The sequence below is a fragment of the Protopterus annectens genome, chromosome 2.part1 (genome assembly GCF_019279795.1).
Source record: "Protopterus annectens isolate FY-2018-M chromosome 2.part1, PAN1.0, whole genome shotgun sequence".
NCBI classification, from domain to species: domain Eukaryota; kingdom Metazoa; phylum Chordata; order Ceratodontiformes; family Protopteridae; genus Protopterus; species Protopterus annectens.
This window is the reverse complement of record NC_056729.1, coordinates 1,166,025,902-1,166,049,886: the sequence shown is the minus strand read 5'-3', so window position 1 is coordinate 1,166,049,886 and position 23,985 is coordinate 1,166,025,902. Positions and strand designations below refer to the sequence as shown.

The 23,985-nt window shown below is 40.1% G+C and overlaps 1 protein-coding gene across 3 annotated transcripts in view; it reads right to left on the bottom strand.

The window, feature by feature from the left end:
* PINX1 (PIN2 (TERF1) interacting telomerase inhibitor 1) overlaps window positions 1-23,985 on the bottom strand; it is a 1,591,633-nt gene that overhangs the window by 1,534,751 nt on the left and 32,897 nt on the right. For all 3 annotated transcript variants that reach the window (XM_044062702.1, XM_044062701.1, XM_044062703.1), the window contains exon 2: window positions 14,664-14,773. In XM_044062702.1, the coding sequence (XP_043918637.1) occupies window positions 14,664-14,773 (110 nt within the window). The remainder of the gene's footprint in view (window positions 1-14,663; window positions 14,774-23,985) is intronic.

Genomic DNA, 23,985 nt, shown 5'->3' with positions numbered 1-23,985 from the left:
TTTATCTGTGCAGCTGTGATCACAGGAACTTGGCATTCTTCCAGTATAGAGATGTGCCCTTTAGGGGGTGGGGGTGGGGGGGTAAAGTTAGCACCGAACCTATCTGCCACTAAAAAATTAAAAGCACTACACCCTCACAAACTCCCCTTGAGTACCTTGTTCCCCATTGGCCCTTTTTTCAATTATAAAAGGAATTCCCAATACTATTCTAGCATGTCCAAAGGTCAGTTGTCAATCTCCTCTCCAGTCCAGCTGGTGAATCTGGGAATCTTGAGGCAATGTTACAACTGCCTCATGTACACAGACAACCCTCTCCTCCTCCCAACAAATTCCAACACATGTGAGAGATGCAACCATATAGCCAAACTGGAGGCTAAGCTCTCTCAACTCAGTACTGGCGTAACCAGTCAGGAGGAGAAGGAAACCACACTCACTACAATTCCAGTCTCACATAGACCTACCACGACAGCAAACCAAACACATAAATACACAGAAACATACTCGGAGGCTCTAAATAAAAATCTGCCAAAGCAGCAGAGACCTCCAAAGCAGACACCCAAGCAACCGCTACCCCAAAACAAAACACGTGCAACACAGCTCACAAAACCAGTGTGCCGAACAGTCACAGTCCTTAAGGCTAAACAACACACCTGATACACTTGTAATAGGTGACTATCGTCAGGCACACTGACGTCCCGCTCACCAGGCTGAACAAGGAGAAGGTCACGGTGAGCTGCCTGTCGGGCGCTAGGATCCGCCACAGAACACAAGCACTCAGGGTCACTCCAAGGCAAATACAAATATGACTCAGTCATTGTCCATGCTGGTGTGAATGACCTGAGACGTACCTCCCTGGACTACATGAAGAGAGACATAGAGGAGCTCTCTGAGCATATAGCCCAGGCCGGTAGGACCCTGACCTTGAGTAGCATCTTACCCTCACCAAGAATGATGCCACAATATGAAGACAAGATGATCAATTTCAACAATTGGCTTAAGTATTGGTGTCATTCAAAAGGGATCCAATGCCTGTCAGCCTGGGATGACATGCTCGACAAGCCATGATGCTTCGCTAGGGACAGCTTGCGCCTGTCACCCCTGGGCTTTCGGATATTGGCAAAGGCTCTTGCTACCCCCATAGTGCCTTTTTTAGGCAAGGCTCAAAAGACAAACCCACCTCCATAGGTATCACAAGGGATAAGAAACTAAGAGTAATGCTACTCAATGCCAGAAGTCTAAACCTCAAGATGCACGCACTCGAAACTCTCCTTAGCATGGAGAACATCGATATCTGTGCAGTAACAGAAACCTGGTTCAAGGCTCCTGATAGCACCCCAGCACTACCAGGTTATACCTCATACCATGCTTTTCAGCTCCAAAACTTGGACCGAACCACAAAAAGAGAGAGAGTATCAATATTTGTCAAAGATGCCCACACCTCCAGACTGGTGGCACAGCATGAAGCATCACAGACTATCCATGTGCAACTAACAGTGGGTAAAACTGCCTTCCAGGTTATAGCCTGCTACAGACCACCCTCCCAAACCCAGGAACCCCACTCGGCCTTCCTGAGAACACTGGAAAATATGAAGGTCTCTCCAAACACCACTATATTGGGCGACTTCAACTACCCAAACATAGACTGGGACCATTACTCTAGCTCCAACACCCTAGCCCAAAGGTTCCTAGAATTTATAAACTCAAATGCTATGGAACAACCACTCCCACAAGAGGGGAAAACATACTGGACCTGATCATCACCAACATGGGGACTCTATGCTCCAGACCAGAAGTGTATCCCTCACTGGTAAGATCAGACCATAAACTAATCTCACTGGATATTCACATCCCGACCCCACCCCCTGCCCAGAAAACCACAGTGAAAAACTTCTCTAAAGCAAATTTCACACTCCTCAAAACCGAGGTGGAATCCTTCAAAGCCCCCGGGCCAGTGGAAAATACTGCCCAGACTGCAGAATCCTTTATAAACGCATTCTATGAACACCTTCAGGAATGCATGGATCATGCAATCCCAAATAAAACCAAGACCCAATCCTCCAAAGGCAGACGTCCTGTCTGGTGGACCCCAGCCATAAACAAACTAAACAATAGAAGGAGGAAGCTACTACATGATAGAGCAAAATCCCAAAAAGGGAAGGCATCTCTGATTAGTATTAGCAAAAAGCTACGGGCACTCATAAAATCGTCTAAGGCCAGCTTCGAGAGAAAAATTGCACATGACACTAAGGATAATCGCAAGGCTTTCTTTAGATATGTTAGGAACCTGGGTGGGAATTCCCAGATATGCTCAGAATTAGTCCAAAATGACAAAAAAATACACCGAACCCACAGACATTGCCAACATCCTAGCTGACAGGTTCAGTGCAAACTTCTCCCTCCCTCCCCACCAAAAGGGCAAATATCTATCCCAGCAGAGTGCTGCCCCTCTGACATCTCAGATGCTCAGGTAACAGCCGCCCTCTCCAAAGCAAAAAACACAGCATCAATGGCACCAGACGGTGTCCCGGGCTGCATCCTACATGAACTCCAAGAAGAGCTAAACCCAAACATAAAACTACTGTTCAATCTCAGCCTTACAACAGGATATGTACCCAAAGAGTGGCATACAGCAAAAGTGGTCCCTCTCCACAAAGGTGGTGCCTCAACGGATCCTGGAAACTATTGCCACATAAGCCTGACTAGCTTGGTCTGCAAAGCTATGGAAAAGGATCATCATGGACCTCATAAATAAAGATATTGGGGACCTACAAACACTGGATCCTACCCAGTTCGGCTTTGTTAAGGGCAGATCCTGCCTCTTAAACCTGGTCGATTTCTTTGAAACAGTAACCAAGGCCATTGACGAGGGGAACGTGGTCCACACAGCCTACCTGGAACTCGCAAAAGCCTTCGATACAATACCTCACTCGGGCATTATAGATAAGCTCACCAGCTTAAATATAAACCCCTATGTCACTAGATGGGTTACAAACTGGCTCAAGGACAGAACCCACATGGTTAGAATTGCTGGAGCCATGTCAGACTCCAAACCAGTTACAAGTGGCGTCCCACAAGGCTCAGTCCTGGGACCTCTCTTATTCGTTATATATTTCTCGGAGGTACAGGCCAACACGGAAGGACTGTGGCTGACCAAGTTCGCAGATAACTGCAAACTGGGCGCCATAATTAATTCTCCAGCCGACACAAGCATCCTCCAAAAGGGCCTCATAGAAACAGACAAATGGTGCCAGAGCCATGGCCTCAAGCTAAACGCCAAAAAGTGTATAGGCATCCCCTTTGGCAAAAACAAAGTGCCCACAAATTACCACATAGGTGATAATCCATTAAGTACAGAAGAAGTAATTAGGGACCTGGGGACCCAAGTTGATAGCAATCTCTCATTTGACAACCACGTGGCCAAAGTGGTTAGAAAAACATTTTATATAGCCCAACTAATCATGAAGGGATTCACATCTACATCAGGGAAGGTCATCGTGCCTCTTTGCTCATCCCTCGTCAGGCCCATAATTGAGTACAATGCCCCTTTTGGGATGTACCTTACCAGACACCTGCAGCAACTGGAAAGACCCCAAAAGTACCTCACCAAGAGGATCAAAGGGCTCAAACAGATGCCATATGCTGCCTGGTTAAAGAAACTCCAGCTCTACTCAGTGGCATACCGCCTGCTCAGAGGCTATCTGTGCCTGACGTATAAAGCCATGTCCAACCCGGAATTAATGGACATGCTGCACCTCAGAAAATCCAAATCCCATCAAGCTACGTGCTCGAGAGACTTGAACCTCAGCACTTAAATAACCCAGAGGCTCCATTCACTCTGGAATAAAATCCCAGTCCAGGTTAGGCAGAGTCCCTCATTGACTCTCTTCAAGAGGAATCTTGAAGAGTGGATGGGAGATCGGAGGTTTACCCCAGGTATCACTTCTGTGTCACTGTTAGACAGAGGCACAGTATACTAACCTCGAAAAAGGGCATAGCAAAATTAATTTAAAATGGGTGGCGAAAGCCAAACACACTCTGGCTAGGCTTATAAATGCCCTATGGCAGACAGCCTAGTATGAACCTATATATATATATATATATATATATATATATATATACACACACATACATATATATATATATATATATATATAACACAACAGAAAACGGGCAAACTGATTTAAACAATTACCCAATTAACCAGTAAAAAAGCTCAAAACTGAGCCCTGGTCCAGCAATCTTCAATCAGACAAGTTCTATCTGCATACTCCTGCAACTAGGGTGCAGGGGAACCTTCACCAAAAAGATGGCCTGGATTAGTCCTCAAGTTATACAAACAAAGCTAGATTCAGCATGCCTGAATCTAGTCTATGCTACAGCAAACAAGGCACACCAATTTCAGAAAGAAACTGTTCAAATAAGCAGGTACAATAATCCTTTAACCAGAAATTCCCAGCTCAGAAGGGCAGAATCTAACCTCCTCCCACAAGAGTGCAGACCACAAACCTTCTTAATGTATAATAACTGGCCTGTAGCCCAAGTGCTTAAACCAGAACTAATACACTTTTAGAATGACAGACACTGAGCCTTCAATCAGCAATTCCCAATTTAGAAGAAATACAATTGGGTACTTTTTAATTTTTTTAGTGCAAGGAGAGAGGAAGGAGGAGCAGAGGTTAAGAACCTAAGTTGGTTGAATTTCTCAAAAGTTCTCTCTGTATCAAGTACTATTAAGTAATATTATTAAGTAATATTATTCTGTATTAAGTAAAGTGAACACCAGACTAGGAGGGGTGTCCCAGATCAAATTTATAGTAGGGGCAGGCAACTGCAAAGCCACCAACTATTACAACTCTACAAGAACAGACTGGGAGGGAGGGGGGGGAACAGTTTCAGGGCAGATAAGAAACATAAAACAATGCCAAAACATATATAAAATAATTCAGTCAGGCAAACAATAATTCATTCAGGCAAAATTAAGACAATGCAGAACTTTTAACTTATCAATCGGCAATATATTTCCAGATGGTTTGAGAATCACACCAGCTAGAACACCAGGAGTTTCCAACAGTTTAATAAGCATTATTGTGTTAAGGTCTTTCTTGTAATATAATTACAGTTAATATAGTTACAATTTTACACATTTATGTAGGAAGTTCCAGTCAGTGCTGACAGGAATAATAATGTGTTTTCTTTTGTTTCCAGTAATTATACGTCTAAAAAGAAAAATAAATAAGCAACAGTATAGTCAAGACATTAATGGCCATTAAATTAAGGATGTTTTAATAAATATATTCGTACACAATGAAAACTTTCCTTGAGCTATAGAACGTTTCTGTGTAAAGGAAATACTGGTTTGCCATTATGCATTTTATTACCTCTGAAAAACTGTAATAGTGAAGGGAAACATGGAATCTACTACTTCTGTAACTACACACTATTTGCAGTGATCTTAATAATACCAGATTTTTTTTACAGACTTGTGAATTAATTAATAAAATTAAAGAATGCATGTATAGAAAATACAATGATTGTAAAAGACAAATCAGTTGGGAAATTTAGAATGAAATGGCAATTTATTTATTTATTATTTATTGACATCTGGTAACCAGGAAAAGTCCGACTGAATCAGGAACACATTTTCACACGAAGGCTTGGGGAGAAAAGCTCTAAAAACAAATACAGACATACAAGATTTTACAGTTATAACTAAACATTACACAGGTTACTAGTACAAGTACAGACATTAATATCTTTTACAGTTATACTTAAGCATACATATATTTCTAGACATAATTTATCATGCGGATAGATAACATTTGCAGCAGACTGTAAACAGTTCACTCTAAAATTCTAGTTTAGAGATGTACATTACTAGCAGAGCAGATTAAGTTAAGCAAAAGACAAAATATCAAAGCTTAGCTTTGCATATATAAGGGTAAAAGTTAAGTCATGGTAGTAAGATACAGGGAAAAGAATATGATTTTACAGCGATAGCAATACAAGTAAGGGATTATCTTACAGAGATGAAGTGATGGAAAGGAGGTAAATGTGAACAGATTTTGTATAGCTATAAGAGAAGAGTATAGTGAGAGATTTGGTAAGGAGGCAATGTGTTAATGTGGACAGACTTTGTATAGATATAAGAGATTATTATACTGAGAGATGTGGTAAGGAAGTTAACATGATAGATATTTTATGAGGTATAGGAGAATATTACAGTGAGAGATTTGTCGAGGACAAACAAGTATAGTAGATATGATAAGATGTAAAAACAAATTTCCAGGTGATAGGGCAGGAAGAGAGGCAATGAGGAGGGGTAAAGAATTGGCAGTATGGGGAAAAAATCGCCATCAACGGAGCTAGACTAAGTGCTGTAGTCTTTAGTTAAGGAGCAAGGGCAAGTGTGAATGTTGAGAAAGTGATTTTGTACTGTAAGTTTGTAAGTCTTAAAGGAATCTAAGGCAGTGATATTTAGAGGTAGGGCGCTCCATACCTTGCGAAGGCATAGGAGTAGCAGCTACGTCCAGCTCTTTTGTTAGGTTTGTATACATTTAAAACCTGCTTATTTGCAGAATAGAGATTTCAGGATGGGGTATAGGGCTGTAAGATAGGTTTTAAGGCAGGGCAGCTGTCTGGTTTGTAAATTATTTTATGAGCAACAGACAGCTGTACAAACTTAAGGTAATGGGAGAATTCTAGCCAGTTTAGTTTGTTATTTCATGATAGCATGACTGAAGCTTGTTCTTTAGGGAGATGTGGAGGTTGGTGAGAATGGGGGCGTCATATAGGAGGGAAGGGAACAGGAAAGTATAGGTAAGTGTTTTTGGTGGAGTTGTCCATGAACTGTTTGTATCTATAGAGTTTACCCAGTTTGAAATGAGTTTTTTTAATTGTACTAAGTATATGTTGTTCGAAGGCAAGCTTATCATGTATAGTGATACCTAATAGCTTTGCCTGAGTTAGGTTTTCAATTTCTGTATCTGGCATTTGGTAACATATGCAAGTGTCCAAGAATTTTTAGTGGACCCTTTTTTCATGTTCAAAAGTTCCACAACCAAGGACTGTACTGTTTATTTTTTTTACAGGAGTTTAAAAACATCTGTGTCCACAGTGACTTTCCTAACCAGTTTTACCAGCAAGATAACAGTTAACTAGTACCAGTTTTTATGTGACATTTGTTGCTGGAAGATGCTCAAGGATCCCATTTTGATTACTGACCCTGGAAAAATTGCACAGACTGACAAATCTTGAAATGAACATGCAAAATACAATAGGAGATATGACAATGAAGACAAAATGGGGTTTGGTATGTACGATGCTTGCAACTAAACTGGAGCTCTTAAATATGTTGAAAAAATAGGATGCAGCAACAATTCTACCACTAAGTGAAAAATATATTTTCTGATTGGTACGCATCATATGACATGGCAAAATATCTGACATACCATGGAAGAATTATATACACCAATCTGTGCATCATAGTGAGAACTTTGTGGATTCTGATACTGGAGCTCATACAAACTATGTTGAGGTGTACTGTTCATGGGAAAAGAAACTGCAGAGACATACGAATGGTACAAAGCATCAAATGCTTAGATCATAGCTTGACCAATTTATGTGGCTGGAACGAAATGGAAGACCAAAACAAGATGCTTTCAATGAGAAAATGAAATGATTTATTAAAAAAACAAACAATCATTGCATTAGGCAAATAGCATAACATTACTTAAAATATTTACAGCTATTATTTAACCTTACTGTGGTGTCATTCTGTATACTAAATTATATTCAGTTTTTATCCAAATACTGCAAAATTATATAGTGTTGTTGACACACTTATGCTCTACTGACTGTAATACAATAACACATAATGTAACAGTTTATGCATTACAAATAGTTCATTATGTTATAGTTTAATACTGTCATAATGTTAGTTTATGCATTACAAATAGTTCATTACGTTATAGTTTAATATTGTCATAATGTTAATGCAATATGTGATTAAATATATAGGCAATCTGCTTTATGTGTACGCTACTTTTATTACATTTACTAAAAATGCTAAATGTATTTATTTATATTTGTTTACCAGGGCAGTCCACTGATCAATATTGGCCAATTTCAGGCTAAGCCCGCATGAAATACAAAACATTTCACAAACAAAAAATGCAGAATATTAGCAATAACTGAACAGTTCAGACTATTTACATAGAAAAGCTGTATATGAACATTCTAGTGAACAAGCAGTGTGTAATGTGTGTGTATAAATTAGTTTCTAAAGTGGATCAGCCTTCTAGTCAATCAGAGAGAAGAGACTTGGAAAGGAGAAGGCAATAGTGTGTTAGGTGATATACCCTGTGCTGAAGAAGAAGCATTAGGCTTGGATGAAGAAGTGCTTTTAGAGTTTTGCAGCAGAACCAACGTCATCTATTCTTTAGTAGTGACATTTTAAGAGCTCTTAATATTAACTATTGTTATAACAACATCACAGTACATCTTGGACACATACAAATTAAAAAATATATAAAATAAGAAAGCTGAAGGGATGTACCATGGTTTCATAACAATAGCAGTTTATCACTAATTAAATGTTTTTATTAGCTTTCAACTTTACTTTGCTTGACTTGTCAGTATTTTTTCTACCTGTTAAATGAAGCATGGTAAATAATCAAGGAGCCTCAATCCTCACCAGAGTGAGGGATGTACACATTAGGAGGATGACAAGTACACACACAGTAAAGTACAATTTCCATTAAGAGCACACAGAGATCACAGTCAGTCTGGGACTGGTTTCTCCCTCTCTCTCCAGATCCCCAATAAGACTCCTCACTGGCACAGTTATAGGGTAAAGATCTCAGCTGAGTGGTCAAGCCAAAACCTCCAGCACCGTCTCTGACCAACCAGTGCTTTGTGTCCCTGCCCAAGCAGCTGATACACACACTTTCAGATTTATACACACAGACTCCTGGGGAAGGCTGGCACAGGTTTACTAGCTATACCCCCTTCTACCTAGACTATAAGGTAGTTATCACTGCCACCAATCAGCTCTTTATCAGCTACTTTAAGCCCTTACTAAAGGGTGTCCAATCCTACTGGGTAATGTTACTATTATCCAAATGGTAAGTGTGACCAAGACCAAGGCTATTTAGGAGTGGCCTGTACAGTGTCAACAAATACATATGCAAGTACACTAAGAGCTTAAATATTTCTAAACAAACCAGCCACAATTAAAAGGTTTAAATATATATATAATAATAAATAATAAAAAACAAGACAATACTCAATCAACACAGTAACTACAGAGTTCAGAATCACAGGAAATATTTTAAAACCTAGCAGGACATTCTCAAATACAGAAAACATCTAAATTAATCTTTACTATATTATTAACTATAAAAGAAATTACTGTACCCTAGACTTACACAGCAAGGCAAATGCAGATGAGTGGATGTTCTTGCTAGGTCCAAGACAAGATACAAAATGCAAAGTCTTTCTCTGAAAGAATTCTTAAATTAATAATCAACATTACTGCTGGGTTAGCTCAGATGACATCGCTCTGTCACCTGACTTCAGTTCCCAGGCTAAACAGATACTTAGAATTTAACAGCTCTGTGTCAAAAATACATATCTTTCAGAAGTGTGCAGCTGCAAGGAAGTCACAGAGCAATAAAAACACTTTACATTTTAAACATAGCAATTACTTTCTCTCCAAGACAACAGAAAAACATCTAGCTCTAGACACCCAGTCTCCTTGCTACACTAACTTTTATAGCACATTGCAAAACTTCAAGAAAATAAGTTGAAATTAAAAGTGTTTTACAAATTAACTCTGTATGTTCCAGCTTCTACTATTAAAACATACATTTGCTCAGGTATATAGTTCATATACATTTCTGTTATTTTCCAGTAGGGTACACTGTGGTTACATTCTTGAAGCTCAGTACATAACATACAGTTCTGTATAAATCATATCAATATTTACAAATGACATATGATTATTTACAAAATTCCAGATAGCTGGGCTGGCAGTGTCACGCACTGGATAATTTTTAATATAATAAATGTACCTGGACATAGTGTTTAGTATGTTATGGCAGCAACAAGCAGCTGTCAAAACAGTTAACAGTCACACAAAGCCTCAACCGTGGACCAGTGTTCTCCATTATCACCCAGATCTGGAGTGAAGAAAAGCATGGTCATTTGCACTACACCAAGTATTTCAAATTTAAAGGTTCTAGAGGAATAACCAAGTTATTTGCAAGTTAAATCTAGAGTAAGGGTTTTATATGTCACATGTTATAGGACTGAAAACGCACATTTATAAGATAGGCGTGAAAATATGTTAAGTTACACTACATGGTTATGTCTCACTCACATGATGAAAGCACACATATGCATTTATGTGTTTCATCAGCTGAGTTACTGTTACTTTTTTCAGTGAATAGTTAATTCTACCGATGTAAACAAGCATGTGATGTACTGTTTGGACATTGAGGATTTATTAAAATAATGAGGAGAATAAATGCAGACAGCCAACTCCATCGGTATTTGTAATAGGCTGTGCAATCATACAAGATTTGAAACCAATGACATACCTTCTGAACTCTGACACAGGCTAGAGATGCCAACTGTTTAAAAGTTGGAGAAAATGAAGGTGACCTGTGGAGTTCCTCAGGGATCTGTGCTGGGACCTCTGCTATTTATCATCTTCTCAGATGTCTACTTATCGAACAAGATCTCTGGTTAACAAAGTTCACTGATGATTGTAGTCTGGGATATGTCAAGTCCTCCTTTGACATACACACACTTCAATAGGAGCAAACACTTGCAATTGCTGGAATACTAAAAAAGGGCTCAAACTGAGCACCACTGTAGCATTTGGTTAAGAAGCCCCTAGCTTATAGCATAGATAATACACCCCTTCAAAATGAAAAAAGTTGTAAAAGACCCAGATACTTAGTTGGACAACTCCCTTTATGTTCGGTCAGCATGTTGCAACAGTGGTTAGGAAATCCCTTCACCTTGCACAGCTCATAGCACAAGGTATTTCTTCATACCAAAGGAAGTCCTCCCCATCTTGTACTCCACATCAAATCCATAATCATGTACAACGTCCACTTTACGATGTAACTTACTAATCAATTAAGCAGCTGGAAATGCCTGGGAAGTTTGAAAGTAAAACAGATCATCTACCAAGAAACACTGGAGGCTTTATCCCTATAATTAATTTCCTACAGACTCCTTAGGGGGTGATCTGTGCCCTGCTTTTATGGATATGAGGAGGAATGAATTACTACAAGAAAACATATATCTTCATACATCAAACAGTCCAACTAATACTTGGGCCAGAGATCTAAATCTACTCCAATAAACAAGTAAGACAAGAAAGATGGATACATTTGTCACACAGCGCCTGCCTTTTTGTGGAACAAACTTCCTCTCCAAGTTACAGTGTGACACACTGTCTTTATAAAGGAGTTGGGTGGGGTACTCATAAATTCGCCACTGATATTACTAGTCTGTCACGCATTGAAAACAAAGGAAAGCCCAAAGAGTGGGTACCGACAATGTGGAAAAGGCCTCACAACTCAGTTGCATTGTAACTCCTATGATCCTACAATCCTATGACGCAATAAATTAATTTACAATAATGGTTGCTGTTGGTTATAATTCAGGTTTATGAGCTGCAAGGGCAATATTTGAACCACTGAAAGGATCCCTGTATTCTGAACAATTTTTACATTTAATTTTAGCATTTCTGTTATGGAGCAAGAGTTATGGGCATTTGTTTTGGTTCTAGAAATGGACAATCTGAAAATTAGGTCATGATGACAATTATTCTTATGGGAAAGTTAAAAGCCATCTTCCCTGAGCTCCTTTGAAGTGAATGTGCTAGTATTTTGTAATCCTTTCAACTACCCATCTAGCTGTTGTCAATATCAAAGCAATGACATTAATCAACTGAAAACACAAGACATTACAACTAAAGCATGTGAACTAGTTATAGAAGAGTGATGACTGTCCAAAAAAAAAAGACTCCACATTTTGAAATTCAGCATCATGATTATGATAACAATTTTAAAAAGCAAAAATTAGCTTCCCCTCCTGCCCTCTTCAACAGAGGGCCAGTCTACCCATACCTCAAGCCTAAATACTCAGATATAAGAAAGCCACATCCCAATTCACTGCACAACATTTTTAAATGTCAATGCTCAGATCTCGATTAAATTCTTCAAATCACATTAAGTAAGATTAAATATGGCCAGTTAAATTCTTCAAATCACATTAAGTAAGATTAAATATGGCTTTCCAAGCAACACTCCAATCCATGAACATTTGGGGAGTTCTTTGGACTGTATCACTGTTAACCAATATATATTTTTAGTCAGTTTCTCTGGATGTTCTGGAACTGGATGAACACCAGGGCTCCTTCTCAGCTCCTGTTGGAAACAACTCCTGGTAGACCAGTTTGGCTACTTCTATAGGCACTTCTCCAATTACCTTAGGCAGTTATCACAAACACGGTCACTCTGAGACATATTTATTTACACTAATGTCTCCATGTTCACCTTAGCAACTTTACATCTTCACTAAAACAACAGATAAAGTACAGCTGCGCAAGTACAATAGATGTTTGAATGCTCACTGCCACAATAACCTTAATTATATGGATAAATCTGTTGAAAAGGGGTCTAAAAGCAAGAGCTCTGATGAATCAAGGTACCAAAGAAGGCTAAACTACCAGAACTACGGCCAAAGCAATGACGCCCAATGAAGCTGTTAACTAATGACATAGGGCCATGGCACAACTGAATTTCTAAAGTAAGCACTAGAAGCAGTTATGCCCTGGAGGAGTAGCCCTGAAAAAAAGCATTTTTCATTGGGCACTTAGCTGCTACATACTGCAAAATAATGTGGTCAGCAAAACACTTAAAAATGTTAGCATAGCAAATGCCAGTCTCTCTCTGCCTATTGCAAAAGTGAACTTCTGAGGCTTATGTTCCTGAGATTGTGACATCCAGAGTATGAAGAGCCATCTTCCTTGAATTACAGTCCTTGAAAACTGGGAATAGGGGTCCCTAAAAATAATATCATGAAGCTCAGAGATCCTGCAGCAGAGATAACACCATTTTTCCATGAGACTATATTATTTTATTTAATTTAACATTTGTTGACTAGAAATGTACAACTAGGACAGAGCCTATTTTCAGTGGGGGCCTGGGGAGAAAAACCCTAGATGCATGTCTTTGGAATGTGGGAGGAAACCGGAGTACCTGGAGGAAACCCATGCAAATACAGGAAGGACATGCAGACTCCACACAGAAGGCACCCCAGCCAAGAATCAAACCAGAGAACCTCTTTATGTGAGGCAACAGCATTAACTGCTGCACCACCGTGATGCCCGACTATCTTCAAAACTGCTAAACGAGACATTTTTAATATGGCTAGTCAAGTCTCTTGATCATGAAGGTAAAGCGGCATCTTCAGAGGTGGAAGAAGATGAGAACCCCTTTAATGAACTGTTTAATAATCAGCATTGAGCTACAATTGTGTTTCCATCTACAAGGTCAGAATGTGCAGATATGCCAAAAACAAGCAGTATGGCCAGAGAATAATTTAGATGCAAGTCAGACTTTTTTCCCCCCTCTAATCTCACTCAGATCTCCAGGCCTCATCCTGGCCTATGAGGAAAGAGTACTATGGCCCCCATTCATTCTAGAATGATGACATTTGAATGAACTAGGAGTTGGACTGAACAACCATCCATGCAGGGATCAGGTCTTTTTCCTTAAGCCCTAATGCCCTAAATTTACTGCCTGTGTACACAGGCAAGCAGATTCCAAGAAGAAATAATTAATGTGAACATTTGTTTAGCTGAAAAAGTGCAGTCTCAATTTCAGTATATGCAGTATTCAGTAAAACAAAATAAAATGTAAAGTTGTGCATGCATACATGGGTCAACTTCTCTTGTCCAAAAACACACTTCTTCAAACAAGAGAAACCCGAGACCCACTTTCGTGAAAGTGCACTTTCGTGAAAATCAGTTTACTGAAGCACGGTACAATACGGATAAGGAAATATACCTTTTCCCCACTGTAGTGCGATCTCGGAGTTAGTATATATTAAGTAGTGGGGGGGGGGTTGCCTTTGCCGAACCTGACCTCATACAAGTGATTAGTGTTGTGTGTTTTTTTGTGAGAGTTTTTTTGTTTTCGATTAGTTGCTTTTTCGCAAAACTGCGTCGCCTAATTACGTTTTGTAAAAACGTAATTTCGAAGGGTCAAGGTAGACCCATATATCTATCTACACACACACACATACATAAAACAAAAATCTAGTGTTCATTGTATGCAACCCTCTAAAACCAAACAAGATAAGGTATTATGCTATTCATCTGTGATACACTTAACATACAACAAATGTTTTTTTTTTGGCTCATTTCAGACTATTCATCTCTATTTCAGCTGTCAGAAATTCTACAAAATAACATATTTCCCTTTTAAATACAACAGTCGTCAAAGGTGCTACAGACAGTGAACAAAATATTACTAATGTTCTTCCTACTAGTACAATGCTTACTGCTTGTATTGTGAAAGTGAACTAAAGCAGCCCATTGCTGACAATAGTAATTCTTCTGTCAGAGATCAAAGCTACAGTACCTTTCCTTTGGACCATCCCATCTTTTCCATCAACTTTTGCCCATACTTCGAGTCATCTTTGCTCCATGCATTATTCCTAGGATCTACAGACCACTTCTGTTTTCTACGAGCTTCAGAAGGGGAAGTCAGTCAGCAAGAAAAAAATATTAATTTTAGTATGCATTCCAACACTTATCTGTATCTTAAATCATTTTACTATGGAGATAAACTAACTTATAACAACCATTGTGTAAACTGAACAGTTTCATCACCTATTAGATCTAACCCATGTAAATGTGAAAATAAATATGGCCGAAAAAAATTAACAAATGCACACAAAGATCACATTCTACATGAGAAATGTTTTTCTGCTTCCCTTAGGCAAGAATCACTTTACCTAACCATGAAATTAGAACTAAACCATAACTACATTTTTTTTGCTGTGAACAAGCTTAAATGAAAAAAAAAAAAAAAAATAGGCATTGTTCGTATTTTTTTCCTTTCACCACCACCATTGACTTTGAGGAGCTGCTACAGCACCTTGACACTCATGTCGTTGGTGGTTCCCATGCATAGGATACCCCTCTGGTGTGACCCATACCTGGACAGTCCCCTCTTCCAAAAGAGCCCTTCACATGAAAATCCTCATTCCCTATGTGTGACCAATAGATGCAAGTATTCAGCCCTTCACATGAAAATCCTCATTCCCTATGTGTGACCAATAGATGCAAGTATTCTAATGGGTTAAAACTGTTGTTTCACTGAGTGGGTCAAGGCTGGGTGCAGAATCTGTAACTGTGTGGCTTGCAGTGGACTTTTTCATTTTAATTCCCAACTCACCGTGATATGCTGAGCAGATGTCATAAGATGGACTTTCAACTGTGCTATAAGGAAAAAATACCTGACCAATACAGTGAAGTGTCCCTAATCTACCCATCATCTCCCCGTTGTTAGTGCCTTCAGAGTTCTCAGGCTCCTAACTTAACCTGAAACATCTGGGTCACAGTTAGGGCTTTATCCTCGATACCAAGACGACAATATCAGTGTTCAGAGTTTTGATTTTTGATCGGACTTTTTGTTGCACTGAAAACAGCTATATTTCTCATTAAGGAAAAAAGTCCTTATTTCTCCATGACAGCTGTAAACCAAAATAGCAGTCTGCCACAAAAGCAGTTGGTTAATCATAGTGCACAGAACTTGAAACAGCATTCTTAATAGCTAAAACTTATAGCTGTGCTCATTGGCAAAAATGCTGTGGCCAACATCCTGTGCTTCCAGTACTGGGAAAAGAAAGAAAAGTACAGTTATGTACACTTACCATAAATGTAGATGTTCGAGTGTATTCACTGTTGCAGTCATTACATTTGGGTAATCCTGCTGGCAGGTTGCCCTCAGTCGGCCTGAATTCCAACGTCCTGGGTCCTGCATCGGCTGCTGTCGCCCCTTCCCTGACGTCAGGTCGTCAGTGGTATAGAAGATGTGGCCAACGCCATAGTTTTTCTTGCCCCAGATGTGAGGTGCCCCCTAAAAGGGTAGCCAAAAAAAAATTATATATGGGTCCATATGACTTGGTCGACTGTTCATTTGGTCGACAGTTCATTTGATCGACAAGCATTTTAGGTGGGGGGCTTTGCCCCCCACACCCCCCAATGTGGGGGGGCTGTGCCCCCCACACACCCCCTAACTATATATATCAACTCCAGGGTTGCACAACATTGGGGTAGGGGGCAAATGCTTGTCGACCAAATAAACAGTCGACCAAGTCATATGGACCCATATATATATATATATATATATATATAATATATAATTTTATATATATGTATACATACATATACATATACATATACATACATGCACCAATATAAACTTTACCTTCATCTACAAGCAAATACACCACATAGGTTCCATCAGAAGAAAAGGGGGATGGCAGGTGGATAACCTGGACTGCAACAGTGAATACACTCGAACATCTACATTTATGGTAGGTGTACACAACTGTATTATGTTCTTCGTGTTTCAGTGTTGTAGTCATTACATTTGGGTACAGTCCCAAAGCTATGGATGGGAGGCTGGAGCTAAACAGCATTAGGAGCGGCTATGAGGCCCTGCAGATCTGCAGTGGCAAAGCCTGCACTGGATTTAAAGTAGAGGGGCAGATGACAGTGCTTTATAAAAGGTGTACACTGAACTCCAAGTAGCAGCCTCTAAAATGTCCTTGGTTGGTACTCCCCTGAGAAAGGCTGCTGAAGTGGCTGAAGCTCTGGTTGAATGTGGCCTAATGCCCTTAGGCACTGGCTTGCCATGGTGTAAGTAGCAAAAACTAATGCAGTGGCCTATCCACTTTGAAATAGTCTGCTTTGAGATCGCCTTTCCTTGTGATCCTGCAGCACATGCCACTAGTAATTGCTCTGTCTTTCTGAAAACTTTGGTTCTGTCCAAGTAGAATCTAAGCTGTCTGTGTACGTCCAAAGAATGCAGAATTCTTTCCCCCTTGTTCTGTGGATTTGGATAAAAAGTTGGCAGATGAATAGTTTGGTCAAGAGCCACACTGGACACCACCTTAGGCATAAATGTTGGGTTTGTCCTCAGAGACCCTTTCTGTACAAAAAATGATGAAAGGTTCCACCGCCATGAGTGCCTGTAGCTCTGAAACTTGTCTTGCAGAAGTTATTGCTAGGAGCAGAGCTGTTTTCCAAGATAAAAACTTTATATCAGCAGTAGCCGCTGGCTCAAAAGGAGGCAAGGTGAGTTTTTCCAAGATGTAGTTGAGGTCCCAAGCAGGCACTGGTGATCTTCTTGGAGACCTTAAATTTTTGGCTCCTCTGAGGTACTGTTTTAATAAGGGATGAGAAAAGATTGGTGGCTCTGCATTGTAATGAGCCAAAATGGCAGAGGTATGAATTTTAATAGATGAAAAAGATAGGCCTTTGTCCAGCATCTCAGTTAAGTATTGCAAAATCTGAGGAATATTTGGCACAGCTGTATCAGTTCCTTGTGCCTGGTTCCAAGCACAGAATCCCTTCCATTTTCCAGCATAAGATTTTCTAGTACTAGACCTTCTGGCCTCCAAAATGACATCCATCACAGCTTTACTGAGAGGTGTGTTTTGTATGAATACATTATCTGCCATGCTGCCAGGTTTAAAGTCCTGAGTTGGCTGTGCAGGATCTGACTGTTTTGCTGGGACAGTAGATGAGGTATTTGAGGTAAGGTCCAAGCTGGGCAATGAGACAAGTTCTTTAGGATTGGAAACCAGTATTGGCGGGGCCACTCTGGGGCGATCAGTATAATTTTTGGCTCCTCTTGTCTGACCTTTACGAGTACCTTGGGCAGGAGAGGCAGTGAGGGAAAGGCATATACTGACAGGGCGTCCACTTTCCATGCTTGTCTGTGATAAGTCCCTGTGCAGAATCTTTTTAGTTGGTAGTTGTAAGGGGAGGCAAATAGGTCTATGTCCGGGCATACCCATTTCCTTGTTATCATGCTGAAGACTTGTGGATCCAGCTGCCACTCGTGGGGATCCATGAGGTTTCTGCTTAGTTAAGTCTGCCAGAGTATTTTTCCTTCCTGGCAGGAATTGTGCCTGCAGATGTACTTGGTACGTTAATGCTGTGTCCCACAAAGTCATGGCTAGTCTGCAAAGGGGGTAAAGAGTGTGTGCCCCCCTGCTTGTTTATATACCACACGACTGTGGTGTTGTCTGTCTTTATCAGTAGTTGTCCTGGATGAAGTAGGTCCTTGAAGGCTGTCAGGGCATTCTGAACAGCTAGCATCTCTTTTTGATTGAAATGTAGATGCATTTGGGTTGAGGACCACGTGCTCTGAATGCATCTTCCTGCCATGTGGGCCCCCCATGCATAATCTGATGCATCCGTTGTTAGTGTCTGTCTGGCTGGGGGTAATGTGAATGGCTGTCCCTTGTTTTGGTGACAAGCCTTTGCCCACCATCAAAACTCCTGTTGTAGGCAGGGAATAAGAGTAATAATTTTTTCCAGGCTGTGGCAATGTTGAGTCCAAACACTTTTTAGGTACCAATGAAGTTTCCTCATATGCAGTCTTGCATATGGAATTAGTAGGATGCCATGAAGCCCAGAGCCTGCAGAATTTTTCTTGCAGATAACTGGGCCTTTGTTGCCAACATTTTGAAATAGGTAGTCAGTTGCCTTTGTTTGTCTGGCGTGAGATAAGCCATCTGGGCAGTTGTATTTAAGCTTGCACCCAGGAATATTACCTCTTGAGAGGGTACTAGTTTTGATTTCTTTTCGTTGACTGTGTATCCTAGGCCTGGGATCTGCCTCTAGGGCATCTGGATCTGCCCCTTTGAGGTCTGTGACACAGGAAAGGACCAATTCTTTGTAGGCCAGTGTCTAGTAAACCTAGGTGGCTGTACTTGTAAAAAATCTTTGACAGTTTGCATAGATTTAGCTTTGTCCTCCATTTTCTTTAACACCTCCTCTGCCTTAACAGCAAACAAAGTATCATGCTGTAAAGGTGCATCTAATAATTTAACTTTGACATGATCAGGCAGACTTTGTTCCTTTAACCAAGCATGCCTCTTAATTACAGAACCCGTAACTGTGGCCCTGCAGGAGGCCTCCAAAGAATCAAAACCACATTGCAAAGTAGGCTTTCCAACTTGTTCAGCTGCAAGCAATAAATCCTGCATTTCCTTGTTTTCTGCACATTCAGAGTTTAATAACATTTTCTGTTTAAGCAATGCCATGACATGCTGCTGATATTTGAGCATATGAAACTGACAGTTTAAGGCCCTTGTAGCCAAGGTAGCAGATGTGTAAACCTTTTCTCCCCATCTATCCAATGCCCTATAATCTCTGTCAGAGGGGGTAGGGTTTTTTGCAGTGGAAACCTTAACTCCTTTGGGACCCTGTGAAATAGTTTCTGGGTCTGCAGCAGGGTTTTTAAAAAAGGAATTTATGAGAGTCAGGAACCCTGTAATATCTGTCAGGCTTAACAGGTGCTGGAGGTAAGGAGTCAGGGGTAAGACTAGACTCCGAAAACATATCATCTACACTATCTAACACAGGTGGAATGGCTAATGGCCTGTGTTGAGGAAGTAAAAGGAAATCCCTGAGCCTCTTTTTAGATTCTGAAAAATCTTGGCTCTCCCAGTGGAAATGCTCCCTCATGGTATGCAAGGTTTCCCCAAAAGATTAGTCATCTGGAGGAGAAGCTGAAGGAATAGATTCTTCAGCATCAGAATCCTCATAGGGGGGAAGAGAATATTCCTGATCAGAAGAAATAGAAACCTGATCTGAAGATTCACAGTCAGTCTCTTGCCTAGGCCTCTTATCAGGAGGGGGATGGGGACCCCTGACCATAGTAATTAAGTCTTCGGCTATTTTGAGCATTTGTTTTTTGGACATAGAGGCCTGTCCACATGGCTCTAGAGTTTGTTTCTTTGCTTTAGAAGGTGCTTTAGTCTTTGCCTTTGAAGCTGAGGTTGGCTTAATATAAAGATGTTTAGGTCTGAATACACCCTCAGAAGCCGGTGCCTGCTCAGCGGCTCCGGACCCATCTGAAGGAATAGTATCCGAGGCTCCAATACCTTGAGTTTCCAGGGGCATGGCCGACTCCACGTGGGAGTCGGTAGTGGACTGCGACAATAAGGTAGCGGGCATCAGGGGCTACGAAAGCGTCTCACTGAGAACCGGCGACTGGCTTAGGAGAAGCTTTGTCATTGGTTTTGGGCCTCGATTGTTTGTCTCTCTCCTTTTCTTTGCGTGTTTTCTGAACTCCGGTAGTCAGATGGCTATCCGACTACATTTGTGGATAATTAAATTGGCATCCAAAATAGTTTAAAGCAAAATCATACCGACACTTAATAGTGCGTTGGTTAAATCTAGCACAAAACCGACAACCAGCAACGTTGTTATCAGGGCCTAGGTAAGGAATACAGTAAGAATGAAAGTCCATATGAGATATTTGCTTTCCACAAGCAATACAATTATTAACTTTTTCTGACATCGGTCTGGAGCAATAGCAGGGGAGGAAGGGGTGTGTGCAAGAGGCACACAACACAGACTTTCCTGTTGGAGGATAATGAAACATCTGTGGATTGCTTCCTGAGGGTGGGCAGGGTGACTTGCCAATGTCAGATCTTAACAAGAGGCTTGGGGCAATTCACCCACTGCATACCCTATCAATGGGGTGCTAACAAGTGAGCAAGTGGGACTGTAAAACTGATGACAAATCTTTCAGCTATGGATATATATTACGCCATAAATTCAGCAATTTCCTGTACTTTAAAATAAAACTTTTAGTCTAGCATCCAGCACAAATGTTTTTTTTTTCTGTCTGAAAAGCCTTTACAAATAACATTTAAACATGTAAATGGGTTACCTTCGATCTAGCACCTAATCTACACAAAAGTTGCCTTAAAAGTGATCCAATAACATTTTCATCTAATGCTAGCCTGCACTAAACAGCTACAACTATGATAATATCATTTTTCGATCACTGGTGCTAGTCTTACAGATTTGTAACCGTGCATTTGGTTTTACCACAGTGGGATGGACTGTACAAGCTGGTGGTGTACTCTTTCAGTGATTTTTTCCCTTTTTTTTTCCCAATGTAGTTTGACTGTGGAGTTGGTATACAAAAGTCAGGGGTGTGGGAGTGCCTGGGAGCTTGCCTGCTGGCAAAAACAAACAAAAAAAAAAACAGATTTTTTTTTTTTTTTTTTAGTTTAGTTATGGTGCATTTAGACAAATGGTGTGTTACATCATTTTTGTTTCAATCGTGTAAAGATCGTGCATTTAGATCAACTTGACGTGTATGCATGTACACACACACACACACACACACACACACACACACACACACACACACACACACACACACACACACACAGATACATGAGTGCTTCCTACCATGGTGAAAACAGTCTTATTAAATTTTACTATTAGTTCAGTGGTGCAGGGTTCGATTACTTACACCTGAAGCAAAAGATGCTTTATGCCAAGCCAAACGCATGATCATATATTTACACAGAAATACATACACCACAAGTACGTAATGTGTGCAAGTCTAGGCTTTACAGAAACACACACACTATTATTTATCTGGGTGTTTATATATTAGCCACTCTGTAGTGCAAACACTGGCTCTAGAAGCTAATCATTGTTGATATGACACCCTAAATAAGAAAAAAGAAGGTTGATGCTGATACATCTTATCTTTATACATGCACACACGTGTGCACCTATACACACACACACACACACACACACACACATATATATATAAAATATAAATACTATATTTTATATACTATATTATACAAGTACAGCAAGGAGTGTGGGGGGCTCCCCCCACAAAAACACTTGCTGTTAGTTTACTCTGTTCTGGAGTAATCCCTGGAACTTGCACAGAAGGTTGTCATTCTGAATGCAATCGAATGATCTGTAGGGTGTCCGGACACTGTACATTTGATACAGCGTCCTGAACCTGCATATATATATATATATATATATATATATATATATATATATAGATATATTATATATATATATATATATAATATATATACATACATATATATACATACACATATATATATATATATATATATATATATATATAGATATATATATATATACACACACACACACACACACATACACACACACACACAAGCAAATGCTATTTACACATATATAAATACTATATCTCCACACAATATATGCATGTTCATTTAATATTTAATGTTCAGTAATTTTTGCCTGTGCTCTCTATGGATTGTCGTTCACCCTCCTACCTAACTGGACCACATGTTCTCCCATAACCAGGGTGAGGGTCAAACAACCACTTGGGTGGTTTAAGATTTTTGCTGTAAGCCCTACCACTACATCTGGCAAAATGCTGGGGAGGGGACACAGAATGAGCCGACCGTGGAGACAATCCTCTCACTTCTTCAAAGGGCATTCTTTCCAAGTACCTGTCTCTCCCCCCAAAAGAACTTGGTAGTTTCCATGGTATACCCCAGGGAAATTCACACAGTCTTATGTGCCCCCATATTAGCAACTTTCTACGAACCCAGGAGAGCGGACTGGCTAAGACCCCTCACTCCTCACTCTCCCTGCCTGGTTCCTTCAGTGCCAGGACCACTACATCAATCAGTCACCTGGGATGCTGCTAGAGATCCAAACCTCTAAGCCATGGAGCCAGAACACATCTGGTCATTATGTATGCATATACAGAACTTAATATATAACTAAACAAATTAAATTAAGTTTTTATTTTGCACTATATGAATCATTTCATGTGCCGTCCCCATTTGCTCATGGGTACAACTTGGCTAGGCTTGTAAGGGCCCTAGGGCCATTAGCCTAGTAACCTCCTATGATCCTATGTAAACAACAAACAATAAAAATGGCTATTCCAGGCAATCCTATGCTACTCAAAGATGTGAAAAGACATGACCCCAACAGAATAGCATCACCCAGGATTACAGTTAAATGATAACCGATTTGTACTGTAAGAAGCAGTCTACATGTATGAACCACGGGAGACGGCACTACTATAACAGAAAGTTCACACTGTGGATTCCACAGACAAAATGCGAACACACTGTGTATGAAACAACAACCCAAATGACTGCAACTATCACCTGAACACAGTTAAATGGCTGTGGCTCTTGTCTTTCAGGGGCAGTCTGTGCACTATATGTATACGGAAAATAAGCCAATCATAGCCAAACATCACATGCATCCTCAATGTGCTCTCACAAAAGGAATACAAGAGGCTGACATCAAGTGAAGCAGTTACAACAGAGGGTGGCAGTAGATACTAGATGGTTGTAATGAACATGGACTGAGGAATGACAAGGTTGTACCAATGATGGGAGAGGGACAGCATTTCAGAGATTGGAAATATAAGAACTGACCTTTCCTCCTCAAAGAGTGTGTGTGCATGATTTTGTGTACATGTCTTCCTTTGTGCAAGAATGAGGCAATGAATACAGCAACAGAAAAGTGAAGAGCATTACATTACGGTTTCAATTTTCTAATTTCGCATGAATCTCCATCTTATTAGCCACTAATAAATATGTGCCTTGTCTTGTAGATATATATATATACATATATATATACATATACATATACACACACACAAACACACACACACACACACACACACATATATGAAAAGTAATGGATGGAGCCACTATCAAAAGCATTAATTTGAATTTTTCCTTACCGTTAATAACCTCTAATTTTCTTGCCCATTATGTAGGACTTCATCCTCCACCACATAATTACTGATATGCTTGGTTGGATCTCAGCGCTGCAGTACCAGTTCCTCTCCACAGAGGGGCAGTGGT